This window comes from Chiloscyllium plagiosum, unplaced genomic scaffold (assembly GCF_037043375.1).
Source record: "Chiloscyllium plagiosum isolate Xiang-an unplaced genomic scaffold, Cpla_swu_hap1 HiC_scaffold_10, whole genome shotgun sequence".
Taxonomy (NCBI): domain Eukaryota; kingdom Metazoa; phylum Chordata; class Chondrichthyes; order Orectolobiformes; family Hemiscylliidae; genus Chiloscyllium; species Chiloscyllium plagiosum.
This window is the reverse complement of record NW_028270148.1, coordinates 105,177,943-105,195,566: the sequence shown is the minus strand read 5'-3', so window position 1 is coordinate 105,195,566 and position 17,624 is coordinate 105,177,943. Positions and strand designations below refer to the sequence as shown.

At 42.8% G+C, this 17,624-nt stretch overlaps 1 protein-coding gene across 11 annotated transcripts in view; it reads right to left on the bottom strand.

Annotated features, from left to right (window-relative positions):
• Nucleotides 1-17,624, bottom strand: part of LOC148149046 (uncharacterized) — a 186,457-nt gene that overhangs the window by 87,232 nt on the left and 81,601 nt on the right. For 7 of the 11 annotated variants that reach the window (XR_015758529.1, XR_015758532.1, XR_015758528.1 and 4 more), the window contains one exon: nt 1,530-1,617. Coding sequence is in view for 6 of the 11 variants with exons in the window: in XM_087991626.1 (XP_087847752.1) it covers nt 1,530-1,617 (88 nt within the window). In the remaining 5 variants the exon portion in view is untranslated. Of the gene's footprint in view, nt 1-1,529; nt 1,618-11,485; nt 11,666-17,624 lie in introns of those variants that run through there. The other 4 variants (XR_015758531.1, XM_087991629.1, XM_087991628.1 and 1 more) reach the window with 2 other exon arrangements.

Below are 17,624 nucleotides of genomic sequence, written 5' to 3'. Positions count from 1 at the left end.
GAATACCTTTACTTGGATAGGTCTGGCTCTAAGAGCAATCAAGAAGCTTAACAATATCCAGCACAAAGTAATCCACTTGATCTACACCTTAACCTATGTCTTCAACATATAGTCCTTTCACCGCCGATGCAGAGTGGCAGCAGAGTGTACCATCTACAGGGTGCACTGTACAAGGCTCTTTTGACCACATCTTCCAAACGCATCAACATCTGCCTCCTAGAGGGACAAGGACTGCAGGTGTGTGGGAACACCACCATCTGCAAGTTCCCCTCTGAGCCATACTCCATTCTGACTTGGATGGAATGCACCTGCTTGCAAATATGGTGTAGACAGGTTCAATGAAGGCATTCAAGAGGGATTGGATTGTCATTTGGATATAGATCGTGTGCAGCAATATGGGAACAAGGCAGGACATTGGCACTAGCTTATAGAACCAGTGCAGGCACAATGGACCAAATGGCCTTCTTCTGTGCGGTGACAATTTTGTGACATACGTCGCTGTTCCTTCACTGTCACTGGGTCAAATTCTGAAACACCCTGAACTGTGGGAGTAACCGCATTATGTAGACTGCAGCAGCAGTTCAAGAAGATAGGTACCCACTGCCTTTTCAAAGGCAATGATGGGAAAGCACCCACATCCCATAATTAAATATTCAAAAAGGTTTCAGCTTGTTCCATCTATTGACAGAAGTGCAGCAAATGACCTCTTCTGATCTGACCAGAATTCTGAGGCTGCATTCCCATCACTTCTGGCAGATGCAAGGATGGCAAAAAACGTAGATTCCTAATGGGTGACTGTGTCACTGGAAGGCAAATTAAATTTGAAGCCACCACTGCATTTTCAATTCAATCAGCAATTCACTGTTGGCATTAAAGTAAAACACAAATATTCTGTGTCCCAATACATTATCCTCTTATCATCTGAATTATTTTGTTAGCCAGACAATAAATTAAAGGAGCCAACACATAGACATCTCAGACAGACTGAATAAATTGCGACGGCATATTTTTAAAAATTTAAACGTCTTGAATATAATATTGAGAACATTGTGTCATTGGTATTTCACTCACACTTCACTCCCTTCAAGTACATTAAGTGCGCAGTCTGCTCACTTAAAGATAAGCTTAACAAAATTTATTATAATTGTTGGGTATCCATAGAAACAGCCAGATGTAAATTAAAAATTTATGTGTGACAGTGATTGAGAGATAAATGTATTATGTTAGCAATCTTTTGCCTACAAAACATTTCAAAATATTTTTACAAGTAGTGAGAGAAACAACATCAATTTAAAACAAAATCTAGGTTTTTGAATTACCGCAGAGAAATTATTTTTCTCCTTTTTGTTCTTTCCTCTCTATGAATTTATAGATTTGTTACTTACACCCTCAGCTGAACTTTTTCAGTCAAATTTACTTCTACACTCATTTGACCAGAAAAACACAAGTCAGTCATTCATCAGCTCCGAGAAGATTAACCACTTTGTCTGATTGCTGTTTCAAAGATTCATGTAAGACTTCATACTTACTGGGTTTTCCACTTGCTTCTAGAGAGGATGTCCCTTGAAATGGCCTCCAATTGTCCCATAGTTGTAGATTTGCAGTCCAACATAGGACCTGGAACATAGGACAGTACAATAGCGTTGTGTCGAACATGACGCCAAATTAAACTAATCCTGCCCTTGTTCCATATTGCTTCATTCCTTGCTTTTCTAAAAGCCCCTTAAAAACCGTTATTGTATCTGCCTCCACCTCTGGCAGCGTATTCCAGACACCCACCACTCTCTGTGCAAAACACTTGCCCTTACTTCTCCTTTGAACTTTCCCCCCTCACCTCAAATGCATGCTCCCTAGTATTAGATATTTGAACTCCGGGAAAAAGGTTATGACTGTCAACCCTATCTGTGTTTCTCATAATTTGGAGGCTAAATAGAATATTCAGTTAGCCACCTTGGTGGTTCTCATGTATATTAATTTTGCAATCTTGCATCTATGACCACTCTCTTCTCAGCTTTGCTATCTCAGAAGTCCAACTCATTGCAGCAAAGTGTTTCAGTTATCAATGATTTCTCAACCACTTAAATGAATCATTTACCCCTTTTTAGTTTACTATTGTTTACCCCCCCCCCCCCCCCTCACCCCACGCCCCAGCGGCTGGGTCACATGATCAAGTACTGTAAACAAGTTGACTTTCCCAAAAAAAATCTTCCATAGAAAACTTGGTTCTTAAAGAGGCCATCACCCCAATAAAAATCATTGGATTCTTTTCTCTCCAAAATCACAGAGATCATTATTCCAACCTGAGACTTTATGAGGTGATTCCACTTCTCACTACACAAGGATTGTGTTGAGATTCACCCCTCCCCATGGGCATGGTGAAAGTGACTGCACTCTCTTCCGGACACTTTAGCCAACCCTCTGTGGGCCAATGATTTACTTGCACCCACTACTATAGGGGAAGCGGTTACTTGAGTGAAGAAACCTTAGGCTTTCACAACCAATGTATCCATATCCTCATGCTGGACAATCAGATAGATGGCGAGAAATGAAACATGAGGGAAACTAAACCTGCATTATCATTTTATATAATTAAATAAAATACAAAGTCAGTTGCTTCTGTCTCTTTTTGTGATTACTACTAAACAAAGAAAAATCACCTTCTTTTCCTTTCTCAAAAACACTATTTGTCAATTTCCAACCAATTTCACAAATTCCAAACTCGGTTGCGTTGTCTGCAATGGAGCAGCAATAGAGAGGGCTATAATTGCTGGAAAAAAATTAGCTGGCCCATTCCTAAAGATTTGTATGTCATAGAGTCGTAGAGCAATACAGCATGGAAAAGTCCCTTCAGCCCAAACTGGTCCATGCTGACCATGGTGCCCATTCAGCCAGTTCCAATTGCCCTCATTTGGTCCATATCCCTCTAAACCCTTCCCATCCATGTACCTATCCAAATGTTTTTAAAATGTTGCTGTTGTAACTGCCTCAACCACTTTCTCTGGCAGCCCACAGGTAGTCCGTAATTTAAATGGAGTCGGTAATTTACTTAAAAAACATTTAAAGCTTTGAATAAAATTACGGGCAAAATATTATCTTACAATCATACTAAGTTTGCATCCAGTAAGAGCACCTACTGTAAATTAACATACCTGAGATCATTAGCAGAACTAATGAATCCCATAAAAAGTTAATAACTGTAGGGTGTAGTGTTAGTATTAAGTTGTTACAGAATTTCTAAGATGGAAAAGTTAGAAGAGATCTATCTGTATGTATTTGCCTTTGTATGTTAGAATGATTCCAGAGGTTGTTGTCCTGAACCGAATGCTTTTTGTCCGAATCTGGTACATCACAAATGGTAGTGATGGTCAGTGTCATGGAATGTTTAATAGTCAATTACAGCAAATTAAAGGCTGTTTTAGACTCAGCCGCTAAGTGATGGACTTATCCCTCAGTTTTGGGAAAGGAAGACCCCATTGGTCTCATCAGTTAATTCATTTTTAATTAAGGAATGAGGAGGACATACTTCATAGAATGGTGCAGCACAGTACAGGCCCTGCACAATTGTGGCGACCTTTTATCCTACTTTAAGATTAGACTAACCTACATACCATTCATTGTACTATCTTCATGTGCATATCCAAGAGTCGCTTAAATGTCCCTAATGAATCAGACTCTACTACCACTGCTGGCAGTGCATTCCATACATCCACCACTCTCTGAGTAAAGAACCTACCTCTGACATCTCCACAAAACCTTCTTCCAATCACCTTCAAATTATGTCCCCTCATGATAGCCATTTCCACCCTGGGAAAATGTCTCTGGCTATCCACTCTATCCATGCCTCTTGTCATCTTGTACACCTCCATCAAGTCACCTCTCAACCTTCTTCGCTCCAATGAGAAAAGTCCTAGCTCCCTTAACCATTCTCCATTAGACATACCCTCCAGTCCAGACAGCATCTTGGTAAATCTCGTCTGTACCCTCTCTAAAACTTCCACACCCTTCCTATAATGAGGGGACCAAGAATGGAGCCCAATATTCCATGTGTGGTTCTCTTCCTTATATCTGAATGACGATCCCTGATATTTGTCCTCAGAGTCACTTCAATGGAGACAGCAAGATGACATAAAGCTGCTGGCAAGAGATTGTTGATTGTTGCAGAGTCGGGGAATTGAGCACAAGAGTCGGGATGTCATCTTGCAGCTTTATAAAATTTTGGTTTGACCACACGAGCATTGCATTTAATTCTGGTTGCCACATTACAGGAAGGATGTGGAGGCTTTGGAGAGGGTGCAGAAGAGGTTTATTGGATCAGAGGGTATGAGCTATACGGAGAGTCGAGGAAAACTCGGGTTGGTTTCTCTGAAGCGGTGGAGTCTGAGGGGAGATTTGATAGAAGTCTATAAAATTATGAGATGCATAGATAGGGATGACAGTCAGGATCGTTTTCCTACAATTGAAATGTCTAAAACCAGAGGGCATGCACTTAAGGTGAAAGGGGAAAGTTCAAAGGAGATGTGAGGGGCAGGTTTTCTTACACAGAGAGTGGTAGGAGTCTGGAATACATTGTTAAGGGTGGTGGTGGAGCTGATAAAATAGGAGTGTTTAAGGGGCTTTCAATAAGCAAATAGAATCACAGAATCATAGAGATGTACAGCATGGAAACAGACCCTTTGGTCCAATCTGTCCATGCCGACCAGATATCCCAAACCAATCTAGTCCAATGTACCAGCACCCGGCCCATATCCCTCCAAACCCTTCCTATTCATATACCCATCCAAATGTCTCTTAAATGTTGCAATCGTACCAGCCTCCACCACATCTTCTGGCATCTTCCACCACGTACCACTCTCTGCGTGAAAAAGTTGCCCCTTAGGTCTCTTTTATATCTTTCCCCTCTCACCCTAAAGCTATGCCCTCGAGTTCTGGACTCCCCGACTCCAGGGAAAAGACTTAGTCTATTCATCCTATTCATGCCCCTCATAATTTTGTAAACCTCTATAAGGTCACCCCTCAGCCTCCGACGCTCCAGGGAAAACAGCCCAAGCCTGTTCAGCCTCTCTCTATAGCTCAAATCCTCCAACCCTGGCAACATCCTTGTAAATCTTTTCCGAACCCTTTCAAGTTTCACAACATCTTTCCAATAGGAAGGAGACCAGAATTGCACGCAATATTCCAACAGTGGCCTAACCAGTGTCCTGTACAACTGGTTGTACAGGATGACCTCCCAACTCCTGTACTCAATACTCTGACCAATAAAGGAAAGCATATCAAACGCTTTCTTCACTATCCTATCTACCTGCGACTCCACTTTCAGGGAGCTATGAACCTGCACGCCAAGGTCTCTTTGTTTAGCAATACTCCCTAGGACCTTACCATTACGTGTATAAGTCCTGCTAAGATTTGCTTTCCCAAAATGCAGCACCTCGCATTTATCTGAATTAAACTCTATCTGCCACTTCTCAGGCCATTGGCCCATCTGGTCAAGATCCTGTTGTAATCTGAGGTAACCCTCTTTGCTGTCTACTACACCTCCAATTTTGGTGTCATCTGCAAACTTACTAACTGTACCTCTTATGCTCGCATCCAAATCATTTATGTAAATGATAAAAAGTAGAGGACCCAGCACCGATCCTTGTGGCACTCCACTGATCACAGGCCTCCAGTCTGAAAAATAACCCTCCACCACCATCTGTCTTCTACCTTTGAGCTAGTTCTGTATCCAAATGGCTAGTTCTCCCTTTATTCCATGAGATCTAACCTTGTTAATCAGTCTCTCATGGGGAACTTTGTCAAACGCCTTACTGAAGTCCATATAGATCACATCATCAATCTGCCCTCATCAATCTTCTTTGTTACTTCTTCAAAAAACTCAATCAAATTTGTGAGACATGATTTCCCACACACAAAGCCATCTTGACGATCCCTAATCAGTTCTTGCCTTTCCAAATACATATACATACTGTCCCTCAGGATTCCCTCCAACAACTTGCCCACCACCGAGGTCAGGCTCACTGGTCTATAGTTCCCTGGCTTGTCTTTACCACCCTTCTTAAACAGTGACACCATGTTTGCCAACCTCCAGTCTTCCGGCACCTCACCTATGACTATCGATGATACAAATATCTCAGCAAGAGGCCCAGCAATCACTTCTATAGCTTCCCACAGAGTTCTCGGGTACACCTGGTCAGGTCCTGGGGATTTATCCACCTTTAACTGTTTCAAGACATCCAGCACTCCCTCCTCTGTTATGTGGACATTCTGCAAGATGTCACCATCTATTTCCCTACAGTCTATATCTTCCATATCCTTTTCCACAGTAAATACTGATGCAAAATATTCATTTAGTATCTCCCCCATTTTCTGTGGCTCCACACAAAGGCTGCCTTGCTGATCTTTGAGGGGCCCTGTTCTCTCCCTAGTTACCCTTTTGTCCTTAATATATTTGTAAAAACCCTTTGGATTCTCCTTAATTCTATTTGCCAACACTATCTCATGTCCCCTTTTTGCCCTCCTGATTTCCCTCTTAAGTATACTCCTACTTCCTTTGTACTCTTCCAAGGATTCACTCGATCTATCCTGTCTATCCCTGACATATGCTTCCTTCTTTTTCTTAACCAAACCCTCAATTTCTTTAGTCATCCAGCATTCCCTATACCTACCAGCCTTCCCTTTCACCCTGACAGGAATATATGTTCTCTGGATTCTTGTTATCTCATTTCTGAATGCTTCCCATTTTCCAGCCGTCCCTTTACCTGCGAACATCTGCCTCCAATCAGCTTTCAAACGTTCTTGCCTAATATCATCAAAATTGGCTTTTCTCCAATTTAGGACTTCAATTTTTAGAGCTGGTCTATCCTTTTCCATCGCAATTTTAAAACGCTGGCCCCAAAGTGCTCCCCCACTGACACCTCAGTCACCTGCCCTGCCTTATTTCCCAAGACTAAGTCAAGTTTCGCACCTTCTCTCGTAGGTACATCAACATACTGAATCAGAAAATTGTCTTGTACGCACTTAAGAAATTCCTCTCCTTCTAAACCTTTAACACTATGTTAGTCCCAGTCGATGTTTGGAAAGTTAAATCCCCTACCATAACTACCCTATTATTCTTACAGATAGCTAACATCTCCTTACAAGTTTGTTTCTCAATTTCCCTCTGACTATTAGGGGGTCTATAATACAATCGCAATAAGGTGATCATCCCTTTCTTATTTCTCAGTTCCACCCAAATAACTTCCCTGGATGTATTTCCAGGAATATCCTCCCTCAGTACAGCTGTAATGCTATCCCTTATCAAAAATGCCACTCCCCCTCCTCTCTTGCCTCCCTTTCTATCCTTCCTGTTGCATTTGTAACCTGGAACATTAAGCTGCCAGTCCTGCCCATCCCTGAGCCATGTTTCTGTAATTGCTATGATATCCCAGTCCCATGTTCCTAACCATGCCCTGAGTTCATCTGCCTTCCCTATTAGGCCCCTTGCATTGAAATAAATGCAGTTTAATTTATTAGTCCTACCTTGGCCCTGCCTGCCTGACTGTTTGACTCGCTTCTGTTCTCAACTGAACAAGTCTCAGACTGATCTCTTTCCTCATTATCTCCCTGGGTCCCACCCCCCACTTTACTAGTTTAAATCCTCCAATGCAGTTCTAGCAAATTTCCCTGCCAGTATATTAGTCCCCTCCCAATTTAGGTGCAATCCGTCCTTCTTGTACAGGTCACTTCTACCCCAAAAGAGATTCCAATGATCCAAAAATGTGAATCCTTCTCCCATACACCAGCTCCTCAGCCATGCATTCATCTGCTCTGTCCTCCTATTCCTGCCCTCACTAGCTCGTAGCACTGGGAGTAATCCAGATATTGCTACCCTTGAGGACCTCCTTTTTAAATTTCTGCCTAACTCTCTGTAATCTCCCTTCAGAATCTCAACGTTTTCCCTTCCTATATCATTGGTTCCAATGTGGACAATGACCTCTTGCTGGCCCCTCTCCCCCGTGAGAACATTCTGCACCCTCTCTGAGACATCCTTGATCCTGGCGCCAGGGAAACAACACACCATTCTGCTTTTTCTCTGCTGGTGACAGAAACGTCTGTCTGTACCTCTGACTACAGAATCCCCTAACACAATTGATCTCTTGGAAGCTGACGTACCCCTCATTGCATTAAAGCCAGTCTCAATACCAGGAACTTGGCTGTTTGTGCTACGTTCCCCTGAGAATCCATCACCCCCTACATTTTACAAAACAGCATACCTGTTTGAAATGGGTATATCCATAAAAGACTCCTGCACTAGCTGCCTACCTCTCTTACCCTTCCTGGAGTTAACCCATCTATGTGACTTTATCTGAGACATTCCCACCTTCCTATAACTGCCATCAATCACATACTGTTGCTGTTGCAAATTCCTCATCGCTTCTATCTGTCTCTCCAACTGATCCACTCGATCTGATAAGATTCACATCCAACAGCATTTATGGCAGATATGATCCGCAGTAACCCTTAAACTCTCTTTAAACTCCCACATCTGACAAGTAGTACATATCACTGCAAAGGCCATTTTTGCTCCTTCGCAATCTCCAGAACCAGAAAATAACACCGTCTTATTCCTCTACAAAACACTGCCCCAGGTTAAATTAAGAGCTATGGCTTATATTTTAAGTTTAATCAAGAGACTTATCTCCAAAAATATATAATCAAGAAAGAACCCACTGTACTCACTACTGCAGCCTTTCTATTGGACAAACTTAAAACAACAATTAACTTATCTGATTCTGTGCTGTGAACTTCATCCAAACCGGTTCCTCCAAGATTAGTTGTGAAGTTCACTGTTTGTTAATTTTCCCAGATGCACTCCGATGTTCAGCGACACATGAATTCAAAAACAGCAAAGGCAGTACCTGTGCAGGTTTTCTCTCTCTCTCTCTCTCTCTCTCTCTCTCCTGCACTGTCCTCACTATGTGCTTCCTTTGTCTGCGCTTCTCCCTTTTAAAACTGCTGTTGTTTTGACTTTTTTTTTCCAAAGTTCCAAAACAATGGAACAGCATATAAAACAGTAATTGCTGCTCCTGGGATTCGAGGAAATCACCTCCAAAACCTAAAATACCTCAAAAAAAGGAGCAGCTCTTACAGCCAGAAATTTTTCCAATCTTCTATCTTGGATTACCCAGAATCCTGAATATGCAAGGATTGGAGGGATATGGACCAAGGGCAGGCCGAAGGGATTAATTTAATTTAGAGTTATGATTGGCCCGATATCATGACCTTTCTGTGCTTTATCGTTCTATGTTGCAGGTTCTATAAATACTTGGGTCATTGAATCGGGATTGAGGGAGTGACTCAGTCAGGGAAGTTGGTGGATCAAAGGGTCAGGTTCAGTCAGCACAGATTCAGGAACTGGAGATAGGGATTGCAGAATCAGCTAATGAGGACGGGAGCAGGTCCTTGGGTTGCAGAGCCAGGGGTCAGAAAGGGACAGCGGTGGAAAGGAGAAGCTTATCCTGCTTATAGCTCTGCCTGCATTACATCCTTAATCTGCTAATATCTCGCTACTTTGCTGATCTTTGGCTGGATAATCTACAATTTGATTCTTATTGTATATTCAAAAAACTGTCAGCCTCAAGCTGACATTTTAGAAGTGGTGGATCAGTCCCACTGCAGTCTGTAACTCATTACAGAATCGTTACAACGACCCAACCTCCTTAATTCCTTTTCTCCTTGCCCTCTTGAGCTTCTCTGATGTTCAAGACAAAAATGTGCTTTTGACAGATTATCTTTGAATATATCCTGGAGTCTAATTCCATCTGCCACTCCCTGCCTAAATTAATTGCTCCTGTTCTCCTGTTTTCTTAAGGCCATGTACCCCTCACTCGTAAGTTTGTGCAAAGTTTGTGCGAAGATTTGTAGCTCGGATGCTCGTTGCTGTGGTTCTGTTCGCCGAGCTGGAAGTTTTTGTTGCAAACGTTTCGTCCCCTGGCTAGGCGACATCATCAGTGCTTGGGAGCCTCCTGTGAAGCACTTCTTTGATGTTTCCTCCGGTGTTTATAGTGGTCTGTCCCTGCCGCTTCCGGTTGTCAGTTTCAGCTGTCCGCTGTAGTGGTTGGTATATTGGGTCCAGGTCAATGTGTTTGTTGATGGAGTTTGTGGATGAATGCCATGCCTCTAGGAATTCCCTGGCTGTTCTCTGTCTGGCTTGCCCTATGATAGTAGTGTTGTCCCAGTCGAATTCATGTTGCTTGTTGTCTGCGTGTGTGGCTACTAAGGATAGCTGGTCGTGTCGTTTCGTGGCTAGTTGATGTTCATGTATGCGGATTGTTAGCTGTCTTCCTGTTTGTCCTATATAGTGTTTAGTGCAGTCCTTGCATGGTATTTTGTACACTACATTCGTCTTGCTCATGTTGGGTATCGGGTCCTTCGTTCTGGTGAGTTGTTGTCTGAGCGTGGCTGTTGGTTTATGTGCCATTATGAGTCCTAGGGGTCGCAGCAGTCTGGCAGTCAGTTCCGAGATGCTCCTGATGTATGGTAGTGTGGCTAGTCCTTTGGTTGTGGTATGTCCTCGTTCCATGGTCTTTCTCTTAGGAATCTGCTGATGAAGTTGCGTGGGTATCCGTTTTTGGAGAATACCTTGTATAGGTGTTCCTCTTCTTCTTTTTGCAGTCCTGGTGTACTGCAGTGTGTTGTGGCCCTTTTGAATAGTGTCCTGATGCAGCTTCGTTTGTGTGTGTTGGGGTGGGGTTTTTTTTATTGTTTGTATTGAGCATCTTGATGGGCGGCAGAATGGCTCCATGGTTAGCACTGCTGCCTCACAGCACCAGGGACCAGGGTTCGAATCTGGGCTCAGGCAACCATCTGTGAGGAGTTTGCATAATTTCCCCGTGTCTGTGTGGGTTTCGTCCGGGTGCTCTGGTTTCCAAAGATGTGCAGGTCAGGTGGATTGGCCATGCTAAATTGCCCATAGTGTTAGGTGCTCTAGTCAGGGGTAAATATACGGTAGGGGAATGGTTCTGGGTGGATTACTCTATGGAAGGTCCATGTGGACTTGTTGGGCTGAAGGGCCTGTAGAGAATCTAATCTAATCTACCTGCCTTGAGACAGCTCCTCTTAAAAAATATGCTTGGGCTTTCTACACTTATCCATACAAAAAGACATGACCTGCCCATCTAAGCTGAATTTTCTGAAGGGTTGTCTAATGAATCTGAAAAGCGGGTGGATTTTTATGTTAGCAATACAATTTGACTTTAGCAGTCCTTGCGAGCAAAGGATTTGCATACACTAATGAGAGTCAGTGGAGGATTGCAACCCTGAGCATGCACCATGATAAAAGCTATGAATGTAAATTGTTGTTTTTTTCTGCATGGGGGAATTATTATCTTTTTTTGTTAGCCTCTGATAATTGTTGTTTAATAGAATGATTAATAGCACTCAGCCCAGAAGCACATTGTGAGTTTATACATGACTGTACAAATTGATAGCTTGATCTAGCGTTAAATACCAGGTGGCATTTTTATGGAAGCTGTCTTGATGTCTGGAGGAAGGGAGCACAGCACTGTTGGCAGCAGTACAATTGCGATGCAGTGAAAAGTGCTTCAGTGTGAAATCTCATCTGACCTGCTGCATCACCATTCAGTTGAGTGTTAATCAGCCCCTGAGGTTTTGTCACTCTCGCTGAGTTCTGCATTGGGGTCAGAATAATGAGAAAAGAGAAAGCTCATATATACACAGTCTAATAGAGTCAGAAGCACTCTCAGCAAGTCAGGGTACCTTGGATGGAATCATTGCATGATATTTGATATCAAAGAAAGGACTGGCTTGAGAGCTCAGGACATTTAATTATTATCAAATCTAAGTCATTTGTAGTTAATAGTCCAGACACCACAAAGATTCCTTTTATCATTTAGATTCTGTTATCTTTGGTTTTCATGTCACTTTCATGTAAATTATGTGCAAAATTCTGCTAAATGGCAACCAAATCGTGATTCTTCTACTTATAATCAAGCATAATAAAAGTAAAAATTTGTGACAACGGATTGAGAAAGCTAGAAATGGCAGAGCTGAGTGTCAGAAATTCGATGATATTACTCATGACATTTTCAGATACACCCTCCCAGTGGGCGGGCTTTCCTATGTTAACACATTGACCACCGTAATGTCTCATTGCATGACAAAAGACAGGAAAAAACACTTTCATTTATGTAGTACCTTTCATGCCCTCATGAGGGTCCTAAGCGCTTTCCAATTAATAACATGCTTTTGAAATGGAATCCCTTTGGGCCATGGGTCTATTAGTTTGCACATCTCATTTCCCACAAAGAGCAATAACGATAATCTGTTGTCCTGATATAGATAGAAGGATAAATATTGACCTGCACTCATGGGAAAACAGTATTTCTTCAAAATAGTACTATTGGATTTTTTACAATTTCCTGAGATGGCAGAGGTGCCCTTAATTCAATGGAAACACAAACTCTGCAACAGTAGTAGACTCGCCAACGTTAAGGGCATTTTTTAAAAATATATTTTTATTAAAAAAAAGGAATTTTTTTCTTTTGAATATAACAAAAGTCAAACAATTCATTCTAATATTTTAAAAAGCCTGCTACTTAAATAAATATAAACTAATAACTAAGCTAAAAAAGAAAAGTCTTAACAGTAATAATAATAATAACCATAACACAGCTCAGCAAAACAAAGCAATAGTCCTTGATCATCGAGCGCATATGTTTGCACATATTCATATGTTTGTAGTTCCTCCTCTCTGGATACTAGATTCACTACATAGAATTGCCATGGCTATATAAAAGCTCTAATTAGTATGGTGGACAAATCTGTACCCAGGTAGTCCAAAGAGGTCCGCCACGAATTATAGAAGTTCTCAGTTTTATGGTGCACCATACTCGTAAGAAAGTCCAAGGGGATGTGCTCCATGACTAGCTTACGCCAGCCTGCCAGCCCCAGGAGATTGTCCGACACCCACCCTAATAGAATGTTCTTTCTGGCACAAAAAGTGAGGATACTGAAAAGCCTTCTTTTGTGTGCATCTAATGAAAGTGAATTAACAAAGCCAAGAAGAAGAGGTACTGGGTTCATCTCCACCTCCGTCCCCAAAGCCTATTCTATTTCGCCTACCACAGCGCTCCTGTATGCCCATAGTCTGTGGCAGGACCAAAGACAGTGAGGAATCATGCCCACGCTCACTTTACATTTAGGACACTTTGGATATTCTCACACTTTAAATTTAGCAAGGCAGTCTGGGACCAGAGGGACCCTGTGGAGAATCTTCAATTGGAAGGCATGGATCCTGTTGCAAATCGAGATCCTTCTTGTATTTTCCCAGATATCCTCCCATATTTCAGAAGAGATCTCAATGTCCAGCTCCCCCTCCCATACCTTACAGAGCCATTTGGTCTCGTTTGAGGGATCATCTCCCAATAGATGATAAGCATTGTCAACAGATAATGTACCCTCAGTATCAACACCCTCGTCTCCATGTCGGGCCTATAAGGATCAGTTAGAAGTGCGGTCTCTTTTTGTATGAAGTTTCTAATTTGAAAGAAATGAAAGAGGTCCCTACTGGCAATTCATATTTCCGAGCCAACTGGTCAAGGGACATCAGTATGTCCCCTTCGAATAAATCACACAGGCAAGATTTGCCCCTAGCTGTACATAGCTTAAACCCAGAGTCCGTTATCCCTGGCTGAAAGCCCAGCATACCAACAATGGGTGTCAAAGATGATGTTTTGGCAATACTGCTCTCACCCTGATGCATTGCCCTCCACGCATTGTCAGTATTGATGACTATTGGGCTATGACAATATTCCTTAACTGTTCCCATTTTTTCTAAGAACAACACACTAATAAGGGGGCAGCTTACCTGAGATACTTCGATGTCCAACCAAAGTGAGTGAGGGTCCCCTGGGCCCAATCAGTCACGTAAAATAGCAATGAGCTTAACTGATAGTTTTTGATATCAGGGAGGTCCACTCCTCCCAGTCGATAAGGTAAATACAATTTAGTCAATTTAATTAGGGGCTGCTTGCAATACCAGATAAAAGAACTAAACCAGCTATTCAGTTTTTAAATATCTGCTTAGTAAAAAGCAGAGGAAGCATTTGCATAGGATACAACAGGCGGGGCAGAATGTTCATTTTAATGAGGGCTATCCAACCTAACCAAGATATCAGAAGCACCTCCCATCAATGAAAATCCTGCTTGATTCTGTCGAATAAGTGGGCAAAATTGGCTTCAAATAGCCAATCAAAAATGGGAGCAATAAATATACCTGAGTAGAGAAATCCCTCCTGCAATCATCTAAAGGGGAACCGAGATCCGCCCTCAGGATCAGGCACTCTCGGGAGACCACCCAGGGACATGGCCTCTGACTTCGCAAAATTGCTCTTATAACCCAAAAAGCCACCAGACAGATTGATGCATTGTGTCAGATATGGCACTGAGACTGTGGGTTTGATAAGAAGACAAGAACACCATCTGCATGCAGTGCGATCTTATGCGACTTTGTCCCCACTTCTGGAGTTATCCCTATGTGTTGCCTCCACCAGCGGTTCGATCACCAATGTGAAAAGCAATGGTGACAAGGGACAGCCCTGTCAACTGCCCCTACAAATATTAAAATTGCTTGACTGTATACCATTGGTGAGGACCACAGCAAGAGGATCACTGTACAAAAGCTTCACCCACCTGATAAAGGTCTCTCCCAGGCCAAACCGCTTCAAAGTATGAAAGAGATATGGCCACTCGACTCTGTCAAATGCCTTTTCCGCATCTTAGGAGATTACCAATCGTTGTTGACTTACTTGGATTATGTTAAGTCAGCTCCTGAAATTATCCGCCGATCTGCGACTTTTTATGAACCCCGTCTGGTCCCCCTTAATGATGGAGGGCAATACAGTTTCTTGCTTTAATGCCAGAGTCTTGGATAGAATTTTGAAGTCGACACTCAGGAGTGAAATGGGTCTATTGGAAGCACAATTCTCTGGGGCCTTCCTTTTTTTTAAGAATGAGAGAGATGTTCACTTCTCTTAGAGAGGGTGGGAGGAGGCCACAACTGTGAGAGTCAGTAAACATACCAAGCATCAGCCCTGACAACCTACTTATAAATTCCTTACAGAACTCAGTAGGGAGCCCATCAGGACCTGGCGCCTTCCCATTCTGGAGCTGCCTCACAGCCTCCTGCTCCTCTTGCTTTGGCAATGGTGCATTGAGGAGAGACTCTTGTTCAGGGGTCACTCTTGGAAGGTCCAAATTCTTAAAAAAAGACTCTATCCTAACCTGCCCACTCTCATAGTTTTCAGGTTGATAAAATTCAGAGTAAAATTTCCAGAATGCTGCATGAATCCTTTTAGAATCGTAGGTCAAATTTCCAGTGGCCTCTCTGATCAAGGTAATGGCCTGGGGAGGGGGGGGGAGGCACTCTTTTTCCTGCTTGGCTTATCCCCATGCTCAAACAGCCTTTGACTTGCAAATGTAAGCTTCCTTTTGGCTGTCCATGTGAGCATGGAGTTCAGTGTAGACTGAAGTGCCGTGATCCTCTGCAGTTTAACCAGTGAGAGCCTGTCAAAATATGCCTTTTCAGCTATTTTCAGATGCACCTCGAGCAAGCGTTGCTTGTCACCCGTCCATCGCTTCTTACTGGCTGAATAGAAAATAACCAACCCTCCGCATAGGCTTTTGCTATTTTCCAAAGGATGGATGGGCTACTGGCCAAGTCTGAATTAATATCTAAAAAGCCCTGAACTGAGTAGAAAGCAATTCAATAAACTTGATATCCTTAAGGATGAAGGGGTCCAGTTGCTAGTGCCTCGAGCCTACCACAGTATCCTTACTGTTCACTGTTGAATACACTGGGGCGTGATCGGAAATAGTGATATTGCCAATTGTACATGACACCACCGAGCCCAGATATGCTGTGGAGGTCAGAAAGAGATCAATCCTTGTATGGCCTTTATGTGGGTTCGAGAAGAACATGAAGTCCCTGCCAGCAGGGCGAAGATGCCTCCAAACATCTACCAACCCCAATTCAGCACACAGATCCCTTAATTGTTTAGATTGCAGAGCAGAAATGAGCCGGCCTTTGGGCAATCTGTCTACTGTAGGGTCTACGAGACAATTGAAATCCTCTCCTACAATTATATGTTAAGATGCAAGGTTAACTAGTCTAGAATGTTTGTCTGTCAAGAATTTAAGGGGGTGGACCAGTGGATAGTAAACATTTAAGACCTCATATTCTTCCCTATGTACCAAAGCTTTAATGATTACAAATCTCCCATGTGTGTCTTTAATAGACTCTAACAACTTAAATGGGAGATTCTTTCTACTCCTCGTATTGAAAAATGAGAAATAAACCCGGTCATACCCTTTCTGTTGCAGCTTCAAATGCTCTGCATCATCCAGGTGTGCTTCTTGTAATAAGGCAACATCCACCCTCTCCATTTCAAGGCTGGAAAGTACCTTCTTCCTCTTGACAGGTGAGTGACTCCCCTTAATATTTCAGGCGCACCACTTCAACACATCCTGAGCCATAACCTTCCACAGCACCATCTAGACTCCAGAGAGGAAGAACCCGAACTACAGACCACTGAGATTTAATGCAAAAGAAACCACAAATCCCAAAAACTACACAGACTAAAATAACAACAGCCAACAAATCTACAGAACTTACAAAAACTATGCACAGCAAAAACAGGGGAACAAACAATCGCCAAAGGCACTGATTGGAGGCATTTACCCCCCCATTCAAACGGAGTGCCTACACATCCTACAACCCTACTAACCATCCCAAACGCCCTCTCAACTCCTACCAGCTAGGGTCACGCAACATTCACCGACCACCCGGTAGAGAAAAAAGAAATACCCCCAAAAGCAAGGTTAGTACTAGAGACAAATAGACTAAAAATAAATATGTTACCCATCCCTTAACATAATTTAGAGATTAAAGACAGATACTCTATCCAACCCACATCATTTCATGCAACTTATTATCAGAAAGGAGACTCCATCAAGTCCTTTTTAAAGAAAAGCAAACCCAAACAGTTCTGCCCTCTACATCTATTTGGCCGTTCGACTGAAGTCAATGTGTCCACAAAGTTCTTCGCTTTCTCTGACGAGTCAAACAAATGAATGGATCCAAAAATGATTGATCCGAAGCACCACTGGTTATCATAAAGAATACTGGATCCCAAGCTGAATCAATCTCCTCTTGATGCCATCGTAGGACTTCCTTTTCTGGATCACTGCCACCGAGAAGTCTTGAACAAATATGACCCTGGAGCCGCTACATACTAATGCACTCGAATCCCTCCCCTGGGCTCTCGAGGCTTCCATGACCCTCCACTTGTCTTTATAATGATGAACCCTCACCAGGGCAGGGCATTGGCGCTGATCCCCACCTGGTTTTCGTGGCGTGATCTGGTGGCCTTTTCAATTGTTATCCTTCCCTTCTCAACCCCAAACCAAGGAACTCCAGGAACCACTTCTTGAAGAACTCCACCAGACGCTCACCCTCTGTCCTCTCCGGTATGCCAATAATACGCAGGTTCTTTCTTCTAGATCGGTTTTTGAGATCATCTACCTGATCCAACAGACCACGGACCTGTGCTTTAATCTGGCCCTTGGAG